This window comes from Hemitrygon akajei, chromosome 17 (genome assembly GCF_048418815.1).
Source record: "Hemitrygon akajei chromosome 17, sHemAka1.3, whole genome shotgun sequence".
In the NCBI taxonomy this organism is placed as follows: Eukaryota; Metazoa; Chordata; class Chondrichthyes; order Myliobatiformes; family Dasyatidae; genus Hemitrygon; species Hemitrygon akajei.
The window spans coordinates 54,842,822-54,865,715 of record NC_133140.1 but is presented as its reverse complement, the minus strand read 5'-3'; the positions used below and the strand labels follow the sequence as shown (position 1 = coordinate 54,865,715).

Below are 22,894 nucleotides of genomic sequence, written 5' to 3'. Positions count from 1 at the left end.
AATAGTAGTAATTTAGCAAAGCCCAATAAAATGGAGTGAGGTTTAAGTGGAGCAGCCGTTGTTGGAGTGGACCGTGTTAGAGTGGTCAGGCTTTGGTTGAACAGGCTAGAACCTAAGTTTGAGAAGGCAGAGGGATAAAAAGGGTAGACAGGTGCAGGCTGGGTGGTTGTTCAGATAGTTGAATGCTGCTCATTGAAATGTGGGATTTCGGGGTACCTAACAGTCTCCTTGATGACTACATCTGCAGGAAGTGAACCCATCTTCAGCTCCTGACTGACAAGGTCAAAGAGCTGGAGCTGGATGCACTCAGGGGCATCCGGGAGGCTGAAAACTTCAGAGATGAAACTTTTACTGATGTGGACACAACCAGAGCGCAGGCTTCAGATGGTAGATGGGTGACCGCCAGGAGAAGTAAACGAAGTAAGCGGTCAGGCCAGGGTTCCCCTGTGGCTATTCCCCTCTGCAACAAATGTATCCCTTTGTTTACTGATGGAGGGGGCTGACCTGTCAGCACAGCAGTAACAGCTAGGCCCTGAGGCTCGGCAGGGAAGGGTAAAGTTAGGCTGAGTGGTAGTGATAAGGGGACAGGCAAGAATTTCTGGGGCTGCGAAAAAAAAAGACACTAGGATGTGTGTTACCTCCCAGGTGTTAGGGTCACAGAATATCACAGAACGGCTGCAGAAGATTCTCAAGAGGGAGGGTGAGGGTAATGATGCAAGTTGGCATCAATTACGTAAGTAGAAAGGGGGGAAGACGTTCTATGCAGTGAGTTTAAAGAGTTAGGGAAGAGACTGAAGAGCAAGACCTCCAGTGTAGTAATCTCCGATTTATTCCCAGTGCCACATGCCAGTCAGAGCAGGAATAGATGCATCTGGTGAATTTCAACCCTTTCCTCGAAAAAGAAATTTTTTTTTTTTAAAAAAAGTTAAAATAATAATATAGAGCAGGAATAAGATGAATGATTGGCAGAGGAAATGGTACAGGGGGCAGGGTTTCAGATTTCTTGATTTTTGGAATCTCTTCTGGGGGAGGAATGACCTGGACAAAAATTATGGGTTACACCTGAATCTGAGGGGATCAATATCCTTGCAGGCAGGTTTGATAAAACTGTTGAATGGTCTTAAACTGAGCTGGCAGAGTACGGGAACCGGAGTGATAGGACTATGTTGGGGCAGTTGGTTTACAGGTCAATGCTGTATGTAGTGAGAATCTGAGGAAGGACAAACAGATCATAGGACAAAATTGCAGTCAGTAGGATGATTTGAAATGTAATATGGGGCAAAATCAAAATTGGTGATGAATACAGAACTGAAGGTGTTTTATTTGAATGCACACAGTATATGGAATAAGGTGATCTTGTAGCGCAGATAAGGTTTGCAGGTATGACATTGTAAGCTCGGTTGTGGCTACAGGGTCACATTTGGGAGTGTATGATTCAAGGATACGCACTATCAAAAGGACAGTTATGTAGGTAGAGGGGGAGGATTGGCTCTGTTGGTAAGAAATGAAATCAAATCCGTAGAAAAAGGTAATATAGGTTTGGAAGATGTAGAATCCTTGTGAGTCGATTTAAGAAACTACATGTGTAAAGCCACCCCGATAACAATTATATAAAGGCCCCCCAAACAGTAGTCAGGATAAGGAATATAAATTTCAATGGACAATAGAAAAGGCAAATAATAAGGGCAGTGTTTTGATAGTCGTAGGGGATTTCAGTATACAAGTAAATTGGGAAGATCAGATTGGAGCTGGATCCCAAGAGGGGAGTTTGTAGAATGCTTGTGAGATGGCTTTTTTAGAGCAGCTTGTGGTACCCACTAGGGGAAAGGCAATTCTGGATTGGGTGTTGTGTAATGAAACAGATTTGATGAGGGAGCTTAAGGTAAAGGAACCCTTGGGGAGGGGGCAGTGATCATTTTAGGATCTAATTCACACTGCAGTTTGAAAGGGAGAAGATAAAGTCAGATGTATCACTTGAGTAAAGAGAATCACAAAAGAACGAGGGAGGAACTGGAGAAAGTTATTTGAAGGGGACACCAGCGGGGATGACAGCAAAGCAGCAACGGCTGCAATTTCTGGGGGCAGTTTGTAATGTGCAAATAAATGTATCTCGAAGATGAAGATGTATTCTAAAGGGATGATGATGCAACTGTGGCTGATGGAAAGTCAAAAACAGCATAAAAGCAAAAGAATGGGTATATAGTATAGGAAAAATTAGTGCTGATTTAGAGAATTGGGAAGCTTGTAAAAACCAACAGAAGGCAACTGAAATTACCTTAAGGATGGAAATGATGAAATATGAAGGTAAGCAAGCCAATAATATCAAAGGGGATACCAAAGGTTTTTTCAAATATATAAAGAGTAAAAGAAAGGTGAGAATGGATATCAGACTGCTGGATAATGATGCTGGAGTAATGGGGACCAAGAAATTGCGGAAGAACCTGAAATGTATTTTGTGTCATTGTTCACTGTGGTAGACACGAGAAGTATGCCAGAAATTCAAGGGTGTCAGAGGGCAGCAGTGAGTGTAGTTCCTTTTACTAAGGAGAAGCTGTTTGGGAAGCTGAAAGGTAAGCAAGTCAACGTACCAGATGGACTACATCCCAGGGTTCCGACAGGTAGTGGAAGAGATTGTGGAGGCATTAATACTGATCTTTCAAGAATCACTTGATTCTTTAATGGTTCTAGAGGAGTGGAAAATTGCAAAGATCTCTCCACTTTTTAAGAAGGGAAGGAGGCAGGAGGGGAAATTATAGGCATCTTAGCCTGACTTCAGTAGTTGGGACTCTGTTGGAGTCCATTATTAAAGATGAGGTTTTGGGGTACTTGGAGGGACATGATTAAGTAGGGCAAAGTCATCATGGTTTCCTTAATGGGAGGTCTTGCCTGACAAAGCTGTTGGAATTCCTTGAGGAAAAAACAGGCAGGATAGAGACAAAGAAGAGTTTGTGAGTGCTTTTGTTTTTGTTTTTCAGAAGCCCATTTGAAAAGCTTCTACACATGAAGCTGTTTGATAAGAGCCCATGGTATTACAGGAAAGATACTAGCATTGATAGAAGATAGCCTGACAGGCAGGAGGCAAAGTGTGGGAATAAAGGAGGCTATTCTGGTTGGCAGCAGGTGACAAGTGGTGTTTGGCGGAGTCAGTATTAGGAGTGCTTCTTTTCATGTTATATGCCAGTGATTTGGATGACGGAATTGATAGTTCAGAGGCCACATTTGCAGACGATACAAAGGTAGGTGGAGGGGCAGGTAGTGTTGAGGAAGCAGAGAAGCTCTAGAAGGACTCGACAGATTAGGAGAATGGACAAAGAGGTGGCAGATGGAACACAGAGTCAGGAAGTGTATGGTCATGCACTTTATTAAAAGGAATAAAGGCATAGACTATTTTCTAAGTGGAGAGAAAATTCAAAAATCAGAGGTGCAAAAGGGGCTTGGGAATACTCATGCAGGAGTCCCTTATGGTTAATTTGCAGGTTGAGTTGGTGGTAAGAAATGCACGTGCAATGTTAGCATTCATTTTGAGAGGTCTAGAGAGGCAGAAGAAAGGAAATTATAGGCCACTTAGTCTGACCCCAGGGGTTGGGAAGATGTTGGAGTTGATTGTTAAGGATGTGGTTTCGGAGTACTTGGAGGCACTTGATAAAATAGGCGGTAGTCAGCATGGAAAATCTTGTCTGATAAATCTGTTGGAATTCTTGAAGAAATTACAAGCAAGATTGACAAAGGAGAATAGGTTAATGTGCATTTGGACTTTCAGAAGGCATTTGACAAGGGGCTACACATGAGGCTGTTTAACAAGCTACAAGCCAATGATATTACAGGGAAGATTCTAGCATGGATAAAGCAGTGGCTGGCTGGCAGGAGGCAAAGTGTGGGAATAAAGGGAGCCTTTTCTGGTTTCCTGCTGGTGACTAGTGCTGTTCCACGGGGTCCTGTGTTAGGACCAATTCTTTTCATGTTCTATGTTGATGATGGAATTGATGGCTTTGTTGCAAAGTTTGCAGACAATATGAAGATAGGTGGAGGGGTAGGTAGTTTTGAGGTAGTAGAGAAGCTACAGAAGAACTTAGATTAGGAGAATGGGCAAAGTAGTGGCAGGTGGAATACGGTGTTGGGAAGTGTATGGTCATGCGCTTTGGTAGAAAAAATGAAAGGGTTAACTTTTTTCTAAATGGAGAGAAAATACAAAAAACTGAGGTGCAAAGGGAATTGGGAGTCCTTGAGCAGGATTCCAGAAAAGTTAATTTGCAGGTTAAGTCTGTGGTGTGGAAGGCAAATGTGAAATTAGCATTATTTCAAGAAGACTGGAATATAAAAGCAAGGATGTAATGTTGAGACTTTATAAAGCACTGGTGAAGCCTTACTTGGAGGATTGTGAGCGGTTTTGTGTCCATTATCTTTGAAAGGATGTGCTGAAAGTGGAGAGGGTTCAAAGGAGGTTCATGAAAATAATTTCAGGTATGAACAGCTAGTCACATGAAGAGTGTTTGATGGCTCTGGGTCTGTATTTGTAGAATTCAGAAGAATGAGGGGTGACCTCATTGAAACCTATTGAACACTAAAAGGCCTTGATTGATTGGATATGGAGAGCATGCTTCCTATACTGGGAGAATCTGTGACCAGAGGACACAGCCTCAGAATAGTGGGGTGTCCTTGTAGAATGGAAGTGAAGAGGAATTTCTTTAGCCAGACTGTGGTGAATCTGTGGAATTCATTGCCTCAAATATACGTACAGACTTGGCCTCCACTGTTGCCTGTGGCAGAAGTTGGTAGATTCTTGATTGGTCAGGGCAAGAAGGGATATGGGGAGAAGGCAGGAGATTGAGGCTGAGAGAGAAAATGCATCAGCCATAATGAAATGGCAGAGCAGGCTCGATAGGGCAAATGGCCCAATTCTGCTCCTATGTCTTATGGTACTTTAAGAGCAAGGATGTGATGTTGAGGTCTTATTAGGCTTTGGTCAGACCGCATGTGGAGTATTGTGAATAGTTTTGGGCCCCTTCAGCAGAATGATTCTGGGAATGAAAGAAGTTAACATATGAGCAATATTTGATGGAGTACTCACTGGTGTTTAGAAGAATGAAGAGGGATCGCAATAAAACCTATTGAATATTAAAGGACCTAGAAAGAGTGGATGTGGAAAGGATGTTTTCTATAAATGGGTGAGTCTAGGACCAGAGGGCACAGCTGCAGAATAGAAGGATGTCCATTTAGAACAGAGATGAGAAGGAATTTCTTTAACCCTGGAGCTCTGGAGGCCGAGTCATTGAGTCTATTTAAAGTGGAGGTTGATAGGTGCTTGATTAGTCAGGGCATCATTAGTTACATGGAGGAGGCAGGAGAATAGGGTGAGAGGGACAATAAATCAGCCTTGATGAAATGGGAGAGTGAAATCAATGGGCCGAGTGGCCTTGTTGTGACTGTCAATGAAAGCCACCAGAGAGGCACACTGCTGGTAGTATAAAAGTCTTTATTTGGTACACAGAAGATGGCAGTATTTGGTGTCACTATGGAGAGAGGCTCCCTGATCCACTGTTATCATATTTTTATCTGTTACAGATCAAAGTAACAGCAAGGCTATTTCTATTGTTATGCATTCGTAATGCTTCCTTTGAGTTACATATAATTTTCAAACACCTTGAACTTCATTTCAACACACCCAAAATGATGTTAATCACTGCTGTCTCTGAGCTGTCATCATGAATATGCTGACACCTCAGGACAATGGGCTTTTCCTGGTCTGCATTGAACTCCAGTCTGCAGCTTTTGGAAGACCATTGTTCTAAGCTGCATTTGAAATTCAACCTACAATCCACATTCAGATCTGTGGACTGGTTAATGTTTGCGATATTCCATAACCCCAGAATCTATCAGCCGGATTCTGCTTCTGTGTCTCATGGTCTTAATTAACAAGCTGGTCCCCGTGATGTGCTGACTGTATCCGCCACTACCTGCAGTTTCTTGCCCTTGTGCAGAGCAGTTACCATACTAAATCATTATGATTTGACAAAGTTCCACACGGTAGGCTTATTCAGAAAGTCAGAAGGCATGGGATCCAGGGAAGTTTGGCCAGGTGGATTCAGAATTGGCTTGCCTGCAGAAGGCAGAGGGTCGTGGTGGAGGGAGTACGTTCAGATTGGAGGGTTGTGACTAGTGGTGTCCCACAAGGATCTGTTCTGGGACCTCTACTTTTTGTGATTTTTATTAACAACCTGGATGTTGGGGTAGAAGGGTGGGTTGGCAAGTTTGCAGATGACACAAAGGTTGGTGGTGGTGTAGATAGTGTAGAGGATTGTTGAAGATTGCAGAGAGACATTGGTAGGATGCAGAAGTGGGCTGAGAAGTGGCAGATGGAGTTCAACCTGGAGAAATGTGAGGTGGTACATTTTGGAAGGACAAACTCCAAGGCAGAGTACAAAGTAAATGGCAGGATATTTGGCAGTGCGGAGGAGCAGAGGGATCTGGGGGTACATGTCCACAGATCCCTGAAAGTTGCCTCACAGGTAGATATGGTAGTTAAGAAAGCTTATGGGGTGTTAGCTTTTATAAGTCGAGGGATAGAGTTTAAGAGACGCAATGTAATGATGCAGCTCTATAAAACTCTAGTTAGGCCACACTTGGAGTACTGTGTCCAGTTCTGGTCACCTCAGTATAGGAAGGATGTGGAAGCATTGGAAAGGGTACAGAGGAGATTTACCAGGATGCTGCCTGTTTTAGAGAGTATGGATTATGATCAGAGATTAAGGGAGCTAGGGCTTTAGTCTTTGGAGAGAAGGAGGATGAGAGGAGACATGATAGAGGTGTATAAGATATTAAAAGGAATAAACAGAGTGGACAGCCAGCGCCTCTTCCCCAGGGCACCACTGCTCAGTACAAGAGGACATGGCTTTAAGGTAAGGAGCGGGAAGTTCAAGGGGGATATTAGAGGAAGGTTTTTCACTCAGGGAGTGGTTGGTGCGTGGAATGCAGTGCCTGAGTCAGTGGTGGAGGCAGATACACTAGTGAAGTTTAAGAGACTACTAGACAGGTATATGGAGGAATTTAAGGTGGGGAGGCAGAATATGGGAGGCAGAGTTTGAGGGTTGGCACAACATTGTGGGCCGAAGGGCCTGTAATGTGCTGTACAATAATATTCTATGTTCTATGTTCTATGATTCCAGACAGAATGTATTCTGTGGTGCCTTGATTGCAAATTTTTAAGTGTTGACGGTGACATGCCAAATTTCTTTAGCCTCTGGAAGAAGTAGAGGTGTGGATGACCTTTTCTGGCCATGAAGTTAACATGGTTGGACCAGGACAGCCTATTGGTTTACAGCTAGGAACTTGAAGCTCTCCAGCCTGTCAACCTCAACACCGTTGATGTAGACAGGAGCCTGTACACCAACCCCCCTTTCTGTTGTCAGTGACCACCTCTTTTGTTGACATTAAGGGAAAGGTTGTCAGAACACCATGTACAGTAACTAATCTCTCTGTCTCCTTCCTCTACTCCGATTCATCATTATTTGAGATGCAGCCCACTGCAGTGGTATCATCTGCAATAGAGCAGAAACTGGCCACACAGTCAATGAGTGGACTGGGAGTGGAGAAAAGGGCTGAGGAGGCAAACCAGGTCCATGATGACAAAGTTGTTACTCCCTATTCTTAGTGAATGTGGTTTTTCTTTAGGAAGTCAAGGATCCAGTTGCCGAGGGAGGCATTGACTCCCAGGGTTCTGAGTTTGGTTTAGAGGTGATTTTCTTTAAATAGTTGGATTATATTTCCTCCTCTCCTACCATTGGAATTGTTCCAGAGTTGAAAGAATTTTGGAAAATGACGAGCTATGCATTATTATTTCTAATATCAATTCTTTAAGTACTTTGGGAAGTTTATTATCAAGTCCTAGGACCTGTTGGCTCTCAGTCCTGCCCTAATGAAATTTAAAGTTCAAAAGTTCAAAGTAAATATTATTATCAAAGTACATATATGTCACCATATACAACCCTGAGATTCAGTTTTCTGTGGGCGTATTGTAACTGTAACGGGATCAATGAATATTCACCTAGCATGCAGAAGACAACAAACTATGCAAATACAAATATAAGTAAATAGCAATGAATAATGAGAACATGAGATAAACAGTGCTTAAAGCGAGATCATTAGCTGTCGGAACATTTCAATAATGGGGCAACTGAGTGTTGTTATCCCCTTTTAGTCAAGAGCCTGATGATTGTGTGGTAGTAACTGTGCGAGTCTTGAAGCTCTTGTAACTTCTACCTGATGGCAGTAGTGAGAAGAGAGCATGACTTGGGTTGTAGGGATCTCTGATGATGGATGCTGCTTTCCTACTATAGTGTTTCATGTAGATGTGCTTAACGACTTGGAGGGCTTTATCTGTGTCAAATCCACTACCTTTTGAGGATTTTCCATTCAAAGCCATTGGTGTTTTTTACCAGGCTGTGATGCAGCCAGTCAGTACAGTCTTCATTACATGTTTATAGAAGTTTGTCAAAGTTTTAGATGTCATGCTGAATCTCCGCAGACTTTTAAGGAAGTTGAGGTGCTGCTGTGCTTTCTTTACAATTGCACTTACATGCTGGGTCCAGGACAGGTTCTCTGAAATAGCAACTCCCAGGAATTTAAATTTACCTTGCTAATTCAACAAGTTTTTTTTTCTCTTTCACCACACCCCATGCTCTGCAACAATTCTGAGAGTTTACTTGTTCCTCTATTGTAAAGACAGTACCAAAGTGTATGTGTTTTAATAGCAAAACCACCTGATGAGTAACTCAGCAGGTCAGGCAACATGTCTGGAGGCAAAGGTGTTCTGGGTTGAGACCCTGCATCAGGACTGAGTGTAAGTGGGAGATCAGAGTATAAAGGTCTGAAGCAGTTGCTGGTGAGTGATAACTAGATCCAGGTGCGGAGGAGAAATGGAGCCAGGTGAGGAAGGGAAGGGTGGAGATAGTGGCAAAGGTTGGGAGATGATAAGTGAATAAAACCAACGGTTACAGATAATGAAATGCGATAAGAAAGGAAGATGAAGACTGCTGTTTTTTTTTTGCTTTTTTGTTTTTCTTCTTGTTCTAATGCTATCACTAATTTCTCTTGTAAGCTGCAGTTGAGCCACTTTTCCAGTTTTTTTTGCCAGGTAGGAATGAACCATTCTATTCATCCATGTGGTCCTTGTACAACAATGTACTACAATGAACTTCTTTTTGTTCTAGTTGTGTTCTTTCTTGTAGCAATTATGTATAGTTTGTGAATGCTGCTTGTATGATGCTATGAGTCTGTGATGCTGCTGCAAGTAAATTTTTCATTGCATGTCTGCTTATGATAATAAAATGGACTTTGTATGCTCGCCATTGTCAAGCCATTAAGTGAATTCACCAGTCTAATCTAGCCAGCTCGTGCCTTTATTGTTCAGTATATTTAGGTTTGGGTCTCTAGACATTGAATCCAATTGTTTGTTCTCTATCTCCAAGAAGGATTCTGTCATGTTTGTTCCTCCGTAAGGATTCCCACACAAGATTTTTAATTATTATTTTCTCTTTGCATTGTACCCAGTGTAAGATAGCTTTTCCTCTAATTGGCTTCTCTAATCATTGGTCCAAAATGCCACCATGAACACTACCTCTTTTGCACTATTTATTTATTTTTGTAATTCATCTCTCCTGTTTAATGCCGTTTTTTTCATCACTGCCATTTAGGAGCCTGTCCCTTGGTTTTCTTATTTTAAACCATACAGGTTTTCCACATCAGGATTCTTCCTAACTATATCCAGCCTCTTCTTTCATTTGTCCAACAACACATTTATTGATTATACTCTTTTGTTTCTATGTTCATCAGTGTGTAGTACATGAAGTCATCCTGAGATTACAACATTTGAGAACCTGCTTTTCAATTTGGTCCCTAACTGCTTAAATAAGTATTGCAGGACTTGATTCCTTTTTCTACAATGTTGTTGGTAGACAAGGATTTGATAAAATGACTAATGGCTGTTCACCCTCCCCATTCAGAGCTGCTCTTAAGACATCCTTGATCCTTGCAGCAAGCAGGTAACATTCTATTCTGGAGTCTCATTTGCAGCCACAGAATCTAATTACCCCAATGTTATACAAAGTATTGCATCTGTTGGAGTGAGGGCCCAGGGGACCCAAATGTCACCTGCCTCTGCCTGCTATTAGGCTTCTTGGTCAACCACCTTGCTGAATGTACTACTCCTTAGTAATGTAGATGTTCCAAAGTGAGCTGATAACAGTGAAGGAAATGAAAAGCATACTTACAAAGATTATTGCAATCATAATAACCAGTTTTCATTGTTCATATTTCTTCTATTTCCATATTATTACTTTTTCTCATAGTGGGGCCATCTCTTAGAATTGCTTCAACTCTTCAATTCCTTCTGTGGGTTCTGAGGTAGGTGATGAGGTTAATGTGGAGGTTAATCTAGTAGGTGAGACAAAGATGCCAGAAGTGGGCACCTGGCTAGTTTGGGAGGTGGAATGTCCATTCCGCCATTTTCATTGTACTTGCATGTGCTTCTGATGAAGAGACTTGACATTCTCAATGGTAACCTAACTACTATTTCGCCATTTTGTGGAGTCATGGGACAAGTATTGCACAGATTGGTTCGGATGGGAATGTCCTTGCAGTGTTTCAGAGACCACATAGCTAAATCTTGCCATGGAAGAGCTAAAAGAAGCATGTCTGTTTTGGGCACACAAAATGTGAGTGCTGAGGTCTATCATTTGGAGGTCTAAACAAAACACTTGATGTAAAGAATAGATGACTTTTCCTTATTAATGTGATAACTACAATTCAAAATTATTGCTTATTATGAAAGGTAAACATATATTAATGATATATGTAACTAATGTTTACATTGATAATATAGAAGTTTGAATTGCAGATTGAAATAATAGGTAAAAGCATGGTCATAACACAGCTACAACAAAAATATTTTAATACATGTGCATGGATATGATAGGCTATTGATATTAATTTCAGTAGAGGCTAATCAAATGTAAAAATAATAGTTTTATGAAATTATGTAATCTTGTATTGATAATTTGCTTTGGAATTTTTGTTCCTTTCAAGAAGAAAGCATTAGTATGTTAGTTGAAATATATATGAATTGTTTTCAATTTCCATGCATTATTCTTGTTTCTAATTACCATATTTGTGACCATTTGCCTAGAAACACATAGCTCATGGCTTGGTTCCTGCAGCCACTATTGCTCCAAGAGCTGCTGTTCCCCGCACACCACCACCTCGTAGCCCTAATTCTTCTCCGGAGAGACCAAGGCATGTTATTTTCATTGTACTTTTTACGCATGTCTCAGAAACATAAATCCAAATTGATTTTGGTTTATAAAAGAGTTTAATTATGAAATATGTGATATCTTTGCAAAGAGATCACTAAAGAGGCTAGGTCTGTTTTACCTGAAGGTTAAGAGGAGGTATAACTGAGGTATATAAAACTTATAAGGGATATAGATAGGGTAAACCACAGGAATCTTCCCTATATCAGAATCAAATAAAACTGGAGAATATTGCCTTGGAGTTAAGGGTTAAGAGATGAAGGAAGATCTGAGGGGGACTTTTTTCACCCAGAGAATGGTGAGTAGATAGCATACACTGCCTGAGAGAGTGGTGGAAACAGAGTGCTGATAGGATTTAAGAAGTGTCTAGCTGACCACTGGAATCACCGAAGCACACATTTTTATTTGTCAAATGCTGAAGTATTGGGTTAATGTGGATGGGTGTCCACTGGTGAAAGTGAAAGTGATAGATTGAATGATCTGTTTCCATGCTGTGTGATTACCTACTCATTTCCACAACAACAACTTTTAAAATGCTCTTTTAGGTTGTTTGTATAAAGTGCTAGCTTTCACTAAGTGATATATTTGGCCTTTGTATTCTAGTTGCTCACATGCAAGTACTTATTTAACTGTAATGAAATCTTGTCTTGATTGCGGTAGAGGTGGGTGTGTGGGAAAGAAGCTGCAGCCATTTACTATTCATTTAAGTGATTGGAAACACTCTTTAAATGGTGGAAATCCGAGAAGAAAATGTTTCACCTTTTAAAATATATTTATGCAAAGAAAAGTAATTGTGGTGTATAAATGATCTTAAACTTACCCTTTTGGAAGCACAGTGCTCAATTTTAAATTTTTTTATTATTTCAGGTCAGCACTCGCAGCAGTGATTTTAACTTCGTGTTTGACTGGTCGTACTGTTGCTGTTCCTCAACCACATTTGGCATTGCCCCGTCAGAGATCCTATTCTGAAAGTGATGGCACACGTTCAGAACATAGAAGTTTTGTTGAACCTTATGCCAGTATAAGTAACCTAGGATTTAGGTATTTATGTGATTTAATTTGTTTAGTCTGTTTAGTACAGTTCTAAATGTTGGTATATGATTCTTTATTAAATGAGTGCATTGTGCTATAAATCAACAAAACTACAGGTGTTGAAAATCAGAAATATAATGCTGGACGTGCGCAGAAAGGCTATATTTTTTGGAAGAGAAACAGAATCAATGATATGTGTTGAAGAGATTTCGTCTGAACTTAGTTCTTTGTTCTGTTGAAGCACCTTCAACCTGGAAGATTAATTGTTTCTCTTCCCACTTCCCTGATCTTTTGGCTAAACACGAGGAAATCTAAGACTTGCTAAGCTGTGGTGTAGGACTGATGAAGGGTCTCAGCCTTTCATGTTGACTGTTTATTCCTGGAGATGCTGCCTGACCTGTTGAGTTCCTCCAGTATTTTGTGGGGGTTGCTCTGGATTTCTAACATCTGTGCAATCTCTTGTGATCCCTATTTCATAAACTCTACCTTTCTGGATTATAATTGCATTCGTTTGATAACAGTGATTTGTGTTCCAGTCTAGTTCTCATAGAAATACACAATCTCTGTCTATAAAATGCTCACAATAATTTATATTTCTCATTATTTTTATGTAAGTAATTGCAAAGTTATTATTTTTCTCAGCTCTATCAGTTCCTGGATACATGAAAGCATTTTGTTGCAAACCAGGTGCCCATCAGCAAAGCATTGAAAGTTGCATGCTTAAGATATCTGTTGAATTTTTATACTGACTGTATAATCAGAGGATGTAGGAACACTAGTTTTTCTAAATCAGGGTGGTGTGTGACTTGAAGGAGAACTTAATGGTGGTGTTTCCTTAACCCTGATGGAAGAGGTGGGTGTGGATAAAAGATGTTTCAGAATGAATTGCTGCAGTCTGTAGAATTACAAGGGGTGATTGATAAATTCATGGCCTAAGGTAGAAGGAGCCAATTTTAGAAAACCTAGCACATTTGTTTTTCAACATAGTCCCCTCCTACATTTACACACTTAGTCCAGCGGTCGTGGAGCATACGGACCCCTTCTTTGTAGAAGTCGGTGTCTTGGACCTCCAGAGGTGGTCCACAGCAGGGGTGATTGATAAGTTCGTAGCCTAAGGTAGAAGGAGATGAGTTATTAACTTCAAACTTTCTGCATAATTACTCAAGGAGTTGACCTGCATGTGCATTTAAAGAGAGCTGGTTAACTCTGTATAGCTGTATAACTATAACTTAGCCATGTCAACTAAGATGTCATCTAAGCTAGCCCCAGTCGTTTGTACTTGTCTCTTATCCCTCTAAACCTCCTTTACATCTACCCATCCAATGTTTCTTAATTGTTGTAATTATAGTAGCCTCCACCACTTTCTCTGGCAGCTTCAATCCTTCCCCTCTTTCTTTAAACCTAAACACAAAACCATGCTGACTATCCCTAATCAGTTCTTGCCTTTCCAATTGCAGACAGATCCTCCCTCTCAGAATCACCATGGTAGTGTAGTGGTTAGTGCAATGCTATTACAGCACAGGGCTTTGGAGTTCAGTGTTCAATTCTGGCAGCATCTGTAAGGAATTTGTATGTTCTCCCCATGACCATATGTGTTTCTTCCGGATATTCCGTTTTCCTCCCACAGTCCAAAGATGTACTGCTTAGTATGGTAGTTGGTCATTGTAAGTTATCCTGTGATTAGGCTGGGGTTAATCAGATGGGTTGCTGGGTGGCTCGGCTCATTGGGCTGGAGGGGCCTGTTCTGCACTGTTTCTCAAAATAAATAAAAATTTCAAAATATATAAACTTGCCTACGAGCTCCTGGCAGCCCTTTTTAAATAAATGCACAATATTAGCTAACCTCAGTCTTGCAACACCTTGCTTGTGGCTAAGGAAGATACAAAAATCTCTGCAAGGACCTTTGTAATTTCTTCCCCCACTTTCCAAAAGGTACTATGACACACTTGGTCAGGCCTCATAGACTTAGTGACTTCTATTTGCCTCAGTAGTACCAGCACCTTCTTCATACTGTTGATATGTTTCAGCCCTCTTTCCTAAATTCCATGGCCTTCTCCAGAATATATACAGATGAGAAGAATTCATTTAAGACCTTGCCTGTCTCCTGAGGCACCACAAATAGACCACACTGATCTTTAAGGGGAACTATTCTCTTCCTAGTTAACCCTTTACTCTTAATATATTTATAGAATCTCTTGGGGTTCCCTTTTTGTCCTCCTGATTTATTTCTTAAATGTACTCAAACATTCATTCCACTCCTCATTTGGCCCCCAGCTACCTGAACCTGGCATGCCTTCTTTTTCCTGACCAGAGTCTCTATATCCTTCATCAACCAGTGTTCCCTAATCCTGCCAGCCGTTTACTTCACTGTAACAAGAACATGTTGACCCTATTTTGTAAAGATCAAAAGAGTACAAGTTTTTGTTATTAGATGAGCTGCTAATTAAGTTGATTGCTTTGCATAAATTTCCATTTATATAAATGAGCTGCACTCAACAAGACATGCTGGATGTATTCCATCACACTTCTAATTTGTGTGTGATAGATGATCAGTGAGAAGGTTGAGGTTGCAAAGTACCCAGTTCTTGTAGGCAGAGTATTTATGACACTGCTTAGTGATGGCTGCAGGATGTTACTAATGGAGAAATTGATAGTAATAACACAATGACATGTCATAAAGGGACTTTTTAGTCTCTCAGGGATAGCCATTATTAAATTGTACGAGCTGGACGTTATTTAGGTCTCAGTGCTTGGTGAACTGCTGCTTTATCAGAGAAATTGTAAACAAAACTACTGGCAAAGATTCTTACTTCCAGCCTCGATGAGAGAAAGATGTTAATAAAGCCATTTAAGATGATTGGGCCTATTATTTCAGTCTTAGTAACTCCAGCATGGATTTCCTGGGGTGAAATGCTTACCCTCTTTATGATTCTAACTCCCTTCCCATGTGCTTAGTGTGATTCTCGCCAGTGACTGTTTTTCACCCAATTTCCATTGATGCCCACTTCCTTAGGTGGAATTTAGCCGTTGCTTATGTTTGGAGCAGGACTGCAAGGAGATTTGGATCTGAATGCTTCTGGCAGATCATAATTAAACATTAGCAAGGAAGGTATTGTGGATTAAGCATTGTATGATTATACTTTTGGCAAGCCCTGGCAACACATTGCTGGATTCAGAGTAGGTATTTGGTGTGGGATTTGGTTAGATAAGATTAGTGAATGGAACGTATTGGCCAATATTCTATTATGTTTGACTAAAATTATAATTAGTTCAAGATGATTTTGCCATTCTAACTGGGTTGGCATTTGCTGTATGTGTGCATCTCTGGAAATAAATTTATTTTCAGTAATGTTACTTCCCTTATATTAAGCAAATTTTAGACTATTATGGAAATCATTTATTAGTTTCCATCAAGAATTTATGTTCTTTTTGAAAAGGAATGAATGGCAAAGCCCTGTAAGGGGAAGACCTCCATTACCATTGCCTTCCGAATCTGATGAGGAATATCGTGATGAAGAGGAGGAAGAAGGAGATGGTCTGGATCTGGATCATCTGTCAAATAAATCAGATGAACCGCATTACTACATTCTAGAAAAAGAAGAAGAGATACAGAAAAAGGACCTGATATATGCTGTTCCATGCAAAGAGAAACAACAGGTAACTGTTTACGTTTGATATATTGTTGGATATAAATAAGCTGAGAAAGAAATTATTTTGAATCATAGTATACTGTTAAGCATTGTATTACAGATTTAGTGTAAGAGTGGAGTAACCCCTGGAGTCAAATATATACTTGAATTACTGAAATTGAGATTCAGGTTTATTGTGTTTCATTGCTGCCCTAGAAGTGAAGGTAAGCCAGTATTGGCTAGAATACTCTGCAGTCAGGAAGTGTGTTTGTAATCTTACTATACTGGTAGAAATTTAAATTACTTTCACCCAATATGGCTTCCTCTTTTACTTTAAATAAAAGTCATGCAAACTATCTATGCACAATGGATTCCAGTTAATTGGGACAGTTTGGGACAAGTATGTTTTGGTCCAATCAAGTGGTTGCCCCAATTAGCATGGAAATTTCAAGGAAATAGTTCAAAAGGTGCAAAAGACAAACTCCCGTTTAACTGACCAGCAAATTATATATTTAAATGAAATACAGAACAAATTAGAACACTACCAGAATTATTACAGTACAGTCGGCCCTCCTTATCCGCGAGGGATTGGTTCCAGGACCCCTTGCAGATACCAAAATTCGTGGATGCTCAAGTCCCTTATTCAACCTGTCTCAATGCGGTGGGACTTCGGACTCAGCGGAACCCCAGACCTTATTTAACCTGTCTCAGTGTGGTGGACATTAGGACCGGGCAGCAGAGATCTGAATCCGCAGTGTTCCTGTTCACGAAAATAATCACGATCACGATTGAAAATAAAGTGGAAATAATAAAGCGACCGGAAAGAGGTGAAACACCATCGGTCAATGGAAAAGCGTTAGGCTACGTCGGTCAACGATTGGAACAATTTTAAAGGATAAAGTGAGAAAGGCTCTGCCCCGATGAAAGCTACAATTATTACTAAGCAACACAGTGGTTTAATTATTGGGTTTTGGGGTTTGGGGTTTTTGATCCTCCACATAAACCCGGCATGGTGGAGAGCGCGCTAGGGAGGGATCTGTCACTAGAGCGAACTCGGGAACTTCCGTTCTTAAGTGTTTTATATACTTAAACATATGTTCTTAAGTGTTTTATATACATAGAAAGGTAAAATATAATCTATATACTAAGACAAACGTTTGACTAACTGATGCTAAATAATACCGGATATACCTGTTCCGACTTAGTAAGAGAACTTCCGATATTTTCCGATCCCGATCCACGATAACCCTCGCACATCCTCCCGTATACTTTAAATCATCTCTAGATTACCTATAATACCTAATACAATGTAAATGCTATGTAAAATAGTTGTTATACTGCATTGTTTGGGGAATAATGACAAGAAAAAGAAGTCTGTACATGCTCGAACAATAAGTGCTGGAAGAGCACTTCTGGGTTTTTGCGGTTGGTTGAATTTGTGCATGCGGAATTCACGGATAAGGAGGGCCGACTGTACAATAGAACTGTATGAGTTCATCATGGTTACTGAGGGAAGAATTTATTGACTGTAAATGTGTTCTTTTGACTGACTGTAAATGAACAAAAGCAGCGTGGACACCTAATGCAAATAATGGACTGCCTTTCTTGCCTTCCTGCATGAGGTAATGTCGTAATCCAACAGTACATTTCCTGGCACCCTATGTAGTCACCACCTCAGGTTCATTTGTTATCTTCATTACTTTCTTCATCTTTATATTCTCTTCCTTGGTGTTTTGATATAACGCTTTTGACGATTGTATCCCCAAATCTTAATTTTCATTGTAATATTCAAGATTATTGTCGATGCCTTCAAATTCTGCGTAGTTCCTAACTTTTTGAAGTGGTGAAATCATTTCATTCTCACTCCCGGCTGTTTCCAGCATCTGCAAGTCTGAATGCTTGAAACCGTAGTGAGTAAAACAATCTTGCTGCTTATTTCTCGTGAACTATCACTGACAAACTGTATTGCTTGTAAAACATTAATCCTTGCACTTGGCTGTTGAAGAAGATGACAGTAGATTATTTTTCAATTGCTTCAGGAATGTGGTGCACCAACTTTTTGTGTGAAAGTCTTTAAATTTTTAATGATTCCTATATCCATTGGCTGCACCAAGCATGTTGTATTGGCGGGCAGAAATTCCATCTGGATGTTTCTCAAGCATTCTACATTAGGGTGTGCTGCACAATTGTAAGCAAGCTTGATTTCTGCTGTAGCTCCATGTCCCAGCTCATCAACCATTTGTTAAAAATTTCTGAAGTCATCCACACATTCTTAATTAGTATGGTTCTTGATTGGTCAACTATCTGTTCTCAGTCCCTTAAAATAGTGAGGGTTTAACACCTTTTCCAAAAGCAACAATTTCTTTTTATCAGTTCCTGAAATATTAGAAGATCACAACACAGTTATGCGATCCATTCTTTCTATGAACCTTATAGAGTTGTGTGTCTGTATCAAGGGGAACCATCTAGCATGGCATGATTAAAAAAAGGTCTGTTTCATCGGCAATGGCATTTACACACCATTTTTGAAACAAGTCGGAGAATTTTAGAAACATAGAGAACCTAGAGCACAATACAGGCCCTTCAGCCCACAAAGTTGTGCCGAACATGTTCTTGCCAGAGAAATTACCTAGAGTTACCCATAGCCCTCAATTTTACTGAGCTTAATGTACCTGTCCAGGAGTCTCTTAAAAGACCCTGTCGTTTCTGCATCCACCACTGTCGCCCGCAGCCCATTCCATGCACTCACCGCACTCTGGATAAAAAAAATTACCCCTGATATCTCCTCTATACCTACTTCCAAGCAGCTTAAAACTGTGCCCTCTTGTGCTAGCTATTTCAGCCCTGGGAAAAAGCCTCTGACTATCCACACGATCAATGCCATTTATCTTATACACCTCCATCAAGTAACCTCTCATCCTTCATCTCTCTCATGAGAAAAGGCTGAGTTCACTCAACCTATTCTCAACGCATGCTCGCCAGTTTTGTAGGTTTCCATGCTTCTGCACTTACAGCATCAACACTACCTTCCTCAGTATACGACCATAAGAGCAGAATTAGGTCATTTGGCCCATCAAGTCTGCTTTGCCATTCAATCATTGGCTAATCCTTTTTTTCTTCTCCACTACCCCACTCTCTGGCCTGTGGTAACAAATTCCACAAATTCACCACCCTCTGGCTAAAGAAATCTTTCCCCATCTGTTTTAAATGGACGCCCCTCTATCCTGAGCCTGTGCCCTCTTGTCCAAGACTCCTCACCATGGGAAATGGCCTTTTCACATCGTCTAGACGTCTAGACCTTTCAACATTCAAAAGGTTTCAATGAGATCCCCCCTCATCCTCTTAAATTCCAGTGAGTACATCTCCAGAGCCGTCAAACATTCCTCGTATGATAACCCTTTCATTCCCAGAATCATCCTTGTGAACCTCCTCTGAACCCTCTCCAATGCCAGCACATCTTTTCTTAGATAATGAGCCCAAAACTGTTCACAATACTCAAGGTGAGGCCTCACCAGTGCCTTATAAAGCCTCAGCATCACATCCCTGCTCTTGTATTCAAGACCTCTTGAAATGAATGATAACATTGCATTTGCCTTCCTCACCACCAACTCAACCTGCAAATTAACCTTTAGGGTGTTCTGCAAAAAAAAAGTGCATGACCATGCATTTTCTAACATTGTATTTCATTTGCCACTTTCTTGCCCATTCTCTAATCTGTCTAAGTCAGTTTTCAGCCTTCCTGTTTCCTCAACACTACCTGCCCCTCCACCAATCTTCGTATCTTCTGCAAATTTGGAAATAAAGCCATTTATTCCACCATCAAAATCATTGATATATAGCATAAAAAGAAGTAGTCCCAACACCAACCCCTTCAGAACACCACTAGTCACTGGCAGCCAACCAGAAAAGGAACCTTTTATTCCCAATTGCTGCCTCCTACTACTCAGCCAATGGTGTAACCATGCTAGTAACTTTCATGTAATACCATGGGTTCTTAACTTGATAAGCAGCTTCATGTGTGGCACCTTATCAAAGGTCTTCTGAAAATCCATATATACAACATCCACTACATCCCCTTTATCTATCCTATTTGTAATCTCTTCAAAGAATTCCAAAAGGTTTGTCAGGCAGGATTTTCCCTTAAGGAAACAATGCTGACTTTGTCCTATCTTGTCCTGTGTCACCAAGTACCCCATAATCTCAACCTTTACAATTAACTCCAACATCTTCGCAACCACTGAGGTCAGGCTAACTGGCCTATTATTTCCTTTCTGCTGCCTCCTTCCTTTCTTTCTTAAAAAGTGGAGTGACATTTGTAATTTTCCAGTCCTCTGGAACCATGTAAGAGTCCAGTGATTCTTGAAAGATCGTTACTAATGCATCCACAATCTCTTTCAGAACCCTAGAGTGCAGTTCACCTGCTCAGAGTGACTTAAGTACCTTTAGGTCTTTTAGTTTTTTGAGCACCCTCTCCTGTGTAATAGTAACTGCACTCACTTATATTCCTTTACACCCTTCAACATCTGGCACCCTGCTAGTGTCTTCCACAGTGAAGAATGATGCAAAATACTTATTTAGTTCATCTGCCATCTCTTAGTACCATGTAATTATTTCTCCAGCCTCATTTTCTAGCAGTCCCATATACGTTCTCATCTCTCTTTTATTTTTTATATACTTGAAAAAGCTTTTTCTATCCACCTTGATATTGTTTGCTAGCTTGCTTTCCTGTTTCATCTTTCCCCTCCTAATAATTCTTTTAGTTGCTTCCTGTAGGCTTTTAAAAGCTTCCCAATCCTCTATCTTCCCACTAATTTTTGCTTTGTTGTAAGCCCTGTCTTTTGCTTTTACATTAGCTTTGATTTCCCTTGTCAACCACAGTTGTACTATTTTTGCTATTTGAGTATTCTTTGTTTTTTGGAATACATCTATCCTGCACCTTCCTCATTTTTTCCTGAAACTCAAGCCATTGTTGCTCTGCTGTCATCCTTTCCAGCATCTCCTTCCAATTTATTGGCCAACTCCTCTCTTATACCAATGTAATTTCCTTTACTCCACTGAAATACTGCTCCGCCGGACTGTTGATCTGACCCAAAAGACCCAAACAATTCAAGTGTCCAGGAGATGTAGTAATGAACACACAAACACAACGAAGTAACTTGAGCCTAATTTATTATCATGAACTAGAAAGCACATATAAACCACTCTAAACACTATTGAGTAAGTTACAAAGATTTCCACAAAGATTTTACGGCTCATGATTCTTATCCTCCACTTGGTTGGCGCTGTTGTCATGGGAACACCGACTTGTGAAACCACCCTAGGTCTGGAACCTAGGCACTGACCGATCGCAGTTCTTTGGTCTAGGTGAATTTCCAAGAATCCTGCGGAAAGTACCTCATTAAATAGGAGTTCCACAAGCATAGCTTAACATGCAGTGACAGCCTAATTCTTTGATCTCTTGTTCACATGCCACCAACTGGGTATGGTTTCTTTCATTCAAACAACTCATATTCATCAACAGGCATCCTGAGCCAAGGAAAGGATCCAGCTGCTGTCAGCAAACATTAGACATTAACAAAACTGCAGTATTAAACTTGCACAGACACCTTAACACCTTCAATGCTGTGAATTCACAAAGAGTTAAAGAGTCACTTGGAGCTGTTCCGACATTCATCTAATATTTCACAACATACTCCATCTGTCCCTGTATTTTGAACCTTTTCTTTTCTGACAAATGAATAACTGAATCTGGTTGTTTGATTTTTATTTTTATTTTTATCTATGAAGGATGAAATCCCAATATCGATAAGCAGTGAAATGACTGATGTTTCTTCCGATGATGTGACATCCATCACTCGGATACATGAATCAAAACCTGGACAAGGTAAATAATAAATTACTAAAAGTACATTGTACCCCTTGTGTTTAGAAGTGGTAACTCTTTTGATTTTCCAGGAATTGGAAGTATATGGTATTCTGCTTATGATGGTCTAACTATTAAATCATATTCAATAGAAATAATCACAGTGTTTCGCATAGGGATTTGTTGAAATGATTCTGAAATACAGCTCTAGCCATTTGAATTATGCAAGAGAATATATTATATTGTTCATTTGGTTGTTAGATAGATAGATAGATAGATACTTTATTCATCCCCATGGGGAAATTCAACTTTTTTTCCAATGTCCCATACACTTGTTGTAGCAAAACTAATTACATACAATACTTAACTCAGTAAAAAAAATGATATGCATCTAAATCACTATCTCAAAAAGCATTAATAATAGCTTTTAAAAAGTTCTTAAGTCCTGGCGGTAGAATTGTAAAGCCTAATGGCATTGGGGAGTATTGACCTCTTCATCCTGTCTGAGGAGCATTGCATCGATAGTAACCTGTCGCTGAAACTGCTTCTCTGTCTCTGGATGGTGCTATGTAGAGGATGTTCAGAGTTTTCCATAATTGACCGTAGCCTACTCAGCGCCCTTCGCTCAGCAACCGATGTTAAACTCTCCAGTACTTTGCCCACGACAGAGCCCGCCTTTCTTACCAGCTTATTAAGACGTGAGGCGTCCCTCTTCTTAATGCTTCCTCCCCAACACGCCACCACAAAGAAGAGGGCGCTCTCCACAACTGACCTATAGAACATCTTCAGCATCTCACTACAGACATTGAATGACGCCAACCTTCTTAGGAAGTACATTAGACTCTGTGCCTTCCTGCACAAGGCATCTGTGTTGGCAGTCCAGTCTAGCTTCTCGTCTAACTGTACTCCCAGATATTTGTAGGTCTTAACCTGCTCCACACATTCTCCATTAATGATCACTGGCTTTATAAAGACTGAATTGTATGCTTTGGAAAATATGATATGCCTAGTGCATGAAGGCAACACTCAGGCTGTACAGAGCACTAGGAAAATGTAAGAAGCATCAA

The 22,894-nt window shown here is 40.4% G+C and overlaps 1 protein-coding gene across 3 annotated transcripts in view; it reads left to right on the top strand.

The window, feature by feature from the left end:
• Positions 1-22,894, top strand: part of cep89 (centrosomal protein 89) — a 119,609-nt gene that overhangs the window by 4,314 nt on the left and 92,401 nt on the right. The window contains exons 2-6 of one of the 3 annotated variants that reach the window (XM_073070148.1): positions 9,095-9,130; positions 11,180-11,286; positions 12,171-12,344; positions 15,773-15,992; positions 21,752-21,848. In XM_073070148.1, the coding sequence (XP_072926249.1) occupies positions 9,095-9,130; positions 11,180-11,286; positions 12,171-12,344; positions 15,773-15,992; positions 21,752-21,848 (634 nt within the window). Of the gene's footprint in view, positions 1-9,094; positions 9,131-10,601; positions 10,710-11,179; positions 11,287-12,170; positions 12,345-15,772; positions 15,993-21,751; positions 21,849-22,894 lie in introns of those variants that run through there. The other 2 variants (XM_073070146.1, XM_073070149.1) reach the window with 2 other exon arrangements.